General features: G+C 44.4%; 1 protein-coding gene across 1 annotated transcript in view; it reads left to right on the plus strand.

The window, feature by feature from the left end:
* Positions 1-5,386, plus strand: part of SZT2 (SZT2 subunit of KICSTOR complex) — a 53,510-nt gene that overhangs the window by 6,858 nt on the left and 41,266 nt on the right. The window contains exon 2 of the mRNA XM_007468276.1: positions 5,061-5,186. Coding sequence (XP_007468338.1) covers positions 5,061-5,186 — 126 coding nt within the window. The remainder of the gene's footprint in view (positions 1-5,060; positions 5,187-5,386) is intronic.

The following is a 5,386-nucleotide window of genomic DNA, read 5'->3' on the forward strand; positions in this document are numbered from 1 at the left end:
AATCATGGAAAGGTTCATTTATTAAACCCAGAGTGGCCAGGATTTTAGTCCTAGAAGATGAAGTGACCAAGTGTCCCCAGCTGTCCTTATGGTGCTCCCTCCTTTAACCCTGGCTCAGTATGGGCCAAAACTCCTTTCCTGGATATTTCCTTGCATAACTGAAACAGGCTGGCATTTGAAAAAAAGTCTTCACTAAGCACCAAAGAAGAACAAAAGGAAAAATATGGAGTCTAGTATTAAGATTACCTTACCTTAAGAAGAGTTGTACTGCCTGTGATTCATTTTAAATGCCGTGTTTGCTTTGCTTAGCTTAGAACATATAGTGAATTCACTTATTCAGCAAAATTTTATTGAGCATCCTATTGCCAAGCAATGCACCAGGCTCTGGGGCTAGAGTGATAAACAGAAAGGGCTGCTGAACTGGGATATCCTTCCTATTCTGATATTACTGAGCCCAGCCCGTCCTTTTCTAGATAAGAACCTTGGCAAGGATCCAGCATAGTCAACTTGTAGATGAGAGAGGTCACTAATATACCCACACCAGTTCAGCCAATCCTGAGGGAGAGGTTGCCCACTGGCATTGAGCACAGTTGCTCTTTCTCTGAGAAAGCCAAAGCCCGATACAAATGAATGTATTTTATGGTGTTTATTGGTGCTCTAATCATACATATGGAAGCCCTCCGGCCTTGAATTTCTTATAAGGGTGTTGACAAAATACCAATGAAAAGTTAATATTAAATGTTTTACAGTACAATATGCAAGTATACCCAAGTTAATAGACTAACACTGTGGGAAAGAAATTAGGCAATCTGGCAGAATTTTCGAGACGTTAATCAGGGAGAAGACTGTCTTTTTTATTTATTTATTTATTTATGGGAATATCTCCTGAGACCAGAGGATCAGAGGAAGAGAGGGCAGGTAATTGCTGCAGTTTCCTTCTTTGCCAGTGGACCCCTTTGGTCTTTTTAGGAGTTTGGCAATAAGAGCATTCAGTTTGATGGGACCTTTTGAGGGGGATGGTGGTTAGAAATGATGGGAAATAACTATATCTGATTTCTCTAGCTAACGGAAATCATCCTGCAACTTACTGGTTTCTGATGTTGCCTTAGTCATCCTTGACACCTTGTTTTTTCGGGTTTTTTTGGTTACTTTCCTCCCTACTTCAGTTAATCACCAGTTCTTGTCCATCTTTTTTTTTTTTTTTTTTTTTTTCTGTACGTGGGCCTCTCACTGTTTTGGCCTCTCCCGTTGCAGAGCACAGGCTCCGCACACGCAGGCTCAGCGGCTATGGCTCACGGGCCCAGCCGCTCCGTGGCATGTGGGATCTTCCCGGACCAGGGCACGAACCTGTGTCCCCTGCATCGGCAGGCGGACCCTCAACCACTGTGCCACCAGGGAAGCCCCTTGTCCATCTTATTTTAAAGATTCCTTAAAGTACAATTGAGCTCACTTCACTTGCTCACTTGTCTTGAAGGTTAGTTCAACTGACTTTTCCAAGACTCTCTCAGTGAAAGGCAGTGCTGGTTTTACATTCTAGCACAACTACTTGTCTCTTCAGGAACAGTCTCAAACAGTTCACAGAATGGCTACTTTGAGTAGCTCTGGTCTAGGCCATTGTCATCTCCCCTGGTTGTTAGGGGATCTTTCTAAATCATGTGGTAGCCAGACGGAATTTTTTTTGAAGGCAGATATAATAGTACTGCCCTGCTGAAAAAAGAGTTTGGTAGCTTGACCTAACTCTTGGATAAAATCCAAAATCCTAGCCAGGGCCTGCCTCAGGCCAGTGCAGGGAGACAGTACAACAGAAAGTAGTATTTCCCAAAATGTGATTTTAGATGGTGTAGAGACAAAACACAAAATAATACTAAATCACATCATATTGATGTTTAAATTGTCTTTTTGATTATGTCAAAGCATCCTTTCTATTTATAAACCCCCATCGTGTTCCTTCTTGTAACCGCTTTAAATCTTTTCTGCTCTTAAGTCCCCAGTTTTATCCAGTTGTCACACTCAGTAGATGGGTTTTGCAGCTTATCAAGCCTGGGTTTGACTTCTGACCCTATGCCTACGAATTCTGCTAAGAATTCTGCTGAGAAATTAACTTTTTTGGACCTCAGCTTTCTTCTATTAAATGTTTTGTGTGAAGACTGAATGCAGTTACTTAGGTAAAGAGACTAGTATTGGGCCTGGTAATAACCTGTAATAGTTGACTTCTATCATATTCTTATAAGTGCCAGGCACCATGCTGAGTGCTTCATATGCGCGGTTTCCCTTCATCTGCAGGACAGCACAATTAGATTGGTATTAGGATTTATCTCCATTTTACAGATGAGGACACTGAGGCTTAAATAGTTTAAGTACCTTTTCCACAATCTCACAGCTAATAAGAGGCTGAATTGGGATTCAAACCCAGGCTGTTTGAATCTGAAATTCTTGTACTGAACTTTTACAGTGTACAGTTGAATGTATTTTAGGTGCTCAATAAATATGAGTTCCTTCCCTCCTCTTCCTTCTCCTCTCATCCATGCCATTTCCTAGTATCTGTTTCTGTACCTCTTTATGCTTGCCTTCTGAGGAAGAAAGACTTCCTTCATCTTTAGTCATTGCATCTCTGCTCTCCACACTCTTTCTCCGACATCAGGCACCCTTCATTATTGCTTTTCCAAGGCTTTTTCCATCTCTTCCCCATGCATATTTCCCCATTATTGAAAAAAAAAGAAATCTTCACTTCCTTTCAACCTCCCGTTTCTCAACAGGTAGTCACTGACTTCCGCTCACTTCCTCACAGCCTGTCATTTCCCCCTCACTGGGACACCGGAGGAGCAATTTGCAGTTTGTCTAAACAGGAGGAGAGTAATCCTTTCATCTGAGGCAAGAGTAAGGGGGTAAAGGAATGTTACAGATAAGGGTTAGTCTGGAGGAAATATTGGGGGAGTTCAGACCAGTTGACCCTTATTTTCTCTGCGAAACAGTAGGCAGACTTATCTGCCGGGATGGCGGGGGTTGAGAGATTGGAAAACCTGAGGGGAACAAGGAAAGGTTACTGACCAGGGAGAAATAAAAGGATTGGTAAAGGCCACTAGAAGTGGCACCACTGGCGAGGTGACAAGTTTCTGTCAAAGTACAGCTGGTGTGGTATTTGTGTGGATAAGGAAGAAAGTCAAATTCATCCTGCGTCAAGATTTAGCTGGGCTTGTGTAGTGACAGGTGAGGACACGGGCAAGGGAACTGACACTTGTTAGGACACAGTTGAACCGACTGCCCATGAGGCAGTGGAAGGAAGGAACTAGAGCGTTGACAGCTGAGAAGGGTGTGGGTGGGAGACTGTGACCCACAGAAGTTGGGCTTTGAGGTCTTTAGTAGGCTTGCCATTCGCCCAGTGAAGATCCTTTAGTGCCTGCTGTTGTTGTCAAGGCTTATTAGGAGAAACTGCCAGGCATTATTGTCTGCTCTGTTTTAAGCAATTTGCTAAGCACAGGGACACAAAAATAGAGCAAGACACAATCCCCACCCTCAAAGACCTTAGAGTTTATAGGAGAAACTCACATATCCATTGAAATGTGCAAAGGTCACTTGGTCTACATAGAGGTCTTTAGAGGGGGAATGGGAGCCAAGAGTTGAGAATTGAATCCTTGGGAAGCCCTTGCACTGAGGTGGGGGTAAACGTTTCACTTCTGCTGCCTTGCCTCTCACTAATGGATTCTGAGCTCTTTGGGCAAGTTACTTGCACCATGATTTATATGTACTAGGAACTAGTGAATTTTTATGGATTTATTAAACGTCTCTTTGTCCCCAGGTGGAAGAAGCTGGGCAGGTGTTCCTGTTGATGAAAAAGGATTATCGAATATCCCGAAATGTTCGCCTGGCTTGGTTCCTCAATCACCTGCATCAGACTGTGCAGGCCACACCCCAGGATTATTGCTTTTCCAAGGCTTTTTCCATCTCTTCCCCATGCATATTTCCCCATTATTGAAAAAAAAAGAAATCTTCACTTCCTTTCAACCTCCCGTTTCTCAACAGGTAGTCACTGACTTCCGCTCACTTCCTCACAGCCTGTCATTTCCCCCTCACTGGGACACCGGAGGAGCAATTTGCAGTTTGTCTAAACAGGAGGAGAGTAATCCTTTCATCTGAGGCAAGAGTAAGGGGGTAAAGGAATGTTACAGATAAGGGTTAGTCTGGAGGAAATATTGGGGGAGTTCAGACCAGTTGACCCTTATTTTCTCTGCGAAACAGTAGGCAGACTTATCTGCCGGGATGGCGGGGGTTGAGAGATTGGAAAACCTGAGGGGAACAAGGAAAGGTTACTGACCAGGGAGAAATAAAAGGATTGGTAAAGGCCACTAGAAGTGGCACCACTGGCGAGGTGACAAGTTTCTGTCAAAGTACAGCTGGTGTGGTATTTGTGTGGATAAGGAAGAAAGTCAAATTCATCCTGCGTCAAGATTTAGCTGGGCTTGTGTAGTGACAGGTGAGGACACGGGCAAGGGAACTGACACTTGTTAGGACACAGTTGAACCGACTGCCCATGAGGCAGTGGAAGGAAGGAACTAGAGCGTTGACAGCTGAGAAGGGTGTGGGTGGGAGACTGTGACCCACAGAAGTTGGGCTTTGAGGTCTTTAGTAGGCTTGCCATTCGCCCAGTGAAGATCCTTTAGTGCCTGCTGTTGTTGTCAAGGCTTATTAGGAGAAACTGCCAGGCATTATTGTCTGCTCTGTTTTAAGCAATTTGCTAAGCACAGGGACACAAAAATAGAGCAAGACACAATCCCCACCCTCAAAGACCTTAGAGTTTATAGGAGAAACTCACATATCCATTGAAATGTGCAAAGGTCACTTGGTCTACATAGAGGTCTTTAGAGGGGGAATGGGAGCCAAGAGTTGAGAATTGAATCCTTGGGAAGCCCTTGCACTGAGGTGGGGGTAAACGTTTCACTTCTGCTGCCTTGCCTCTCACTAATGGATTCTGAGCTCTTTGGGCAAGTTACTTGCACCATGATTTATATGTACTAGGAACTAGTGAATTTTTATGGATTTATTAAACGTCTCTTTGTCCCCAGGTGGAAGAAGCTGGGCAGGTGTTCCTGTTGATGAAAAAGGATTATCGAATATCCCGAAATGTTCGCCTGGCTTGGTTCCTCAATCACCTGCATCAGACTGTGCAGGCCACACCCCAGGAGATGCTGGTGAGGCCCAGAGACACACAGGATGTGAAGGGCCAGCCCCGAGGATCTGTTTTTTTAGGAGGGTGCTGGAAACACACAGGAGGGGAGACTAACTCTGAGGGGTGTGATTCTAGGAGGGGCAAGTGACTTTGCCCGCACGATGATTCCCCAGGGGAAATCTTGTTTAATTGTTTTTCCAGCTCGGAAGACCGCTTGGTTGG

This window comes from Lipotes vexillifer, unplaced genomic scaffold (genome assembly GCF_000442215.2).
Source record: "Lipotes vexillifer unplaced genomic scaffold, Lipotes_vexillifer_v1.1 scaffold661, whole genome shotgun sequence".
NCBI lineage: Eukaryota > Metazoa > Chordata > Mammalia > Artiodactyla > Lipotidae > Lipotes > Lipotes vexillifer.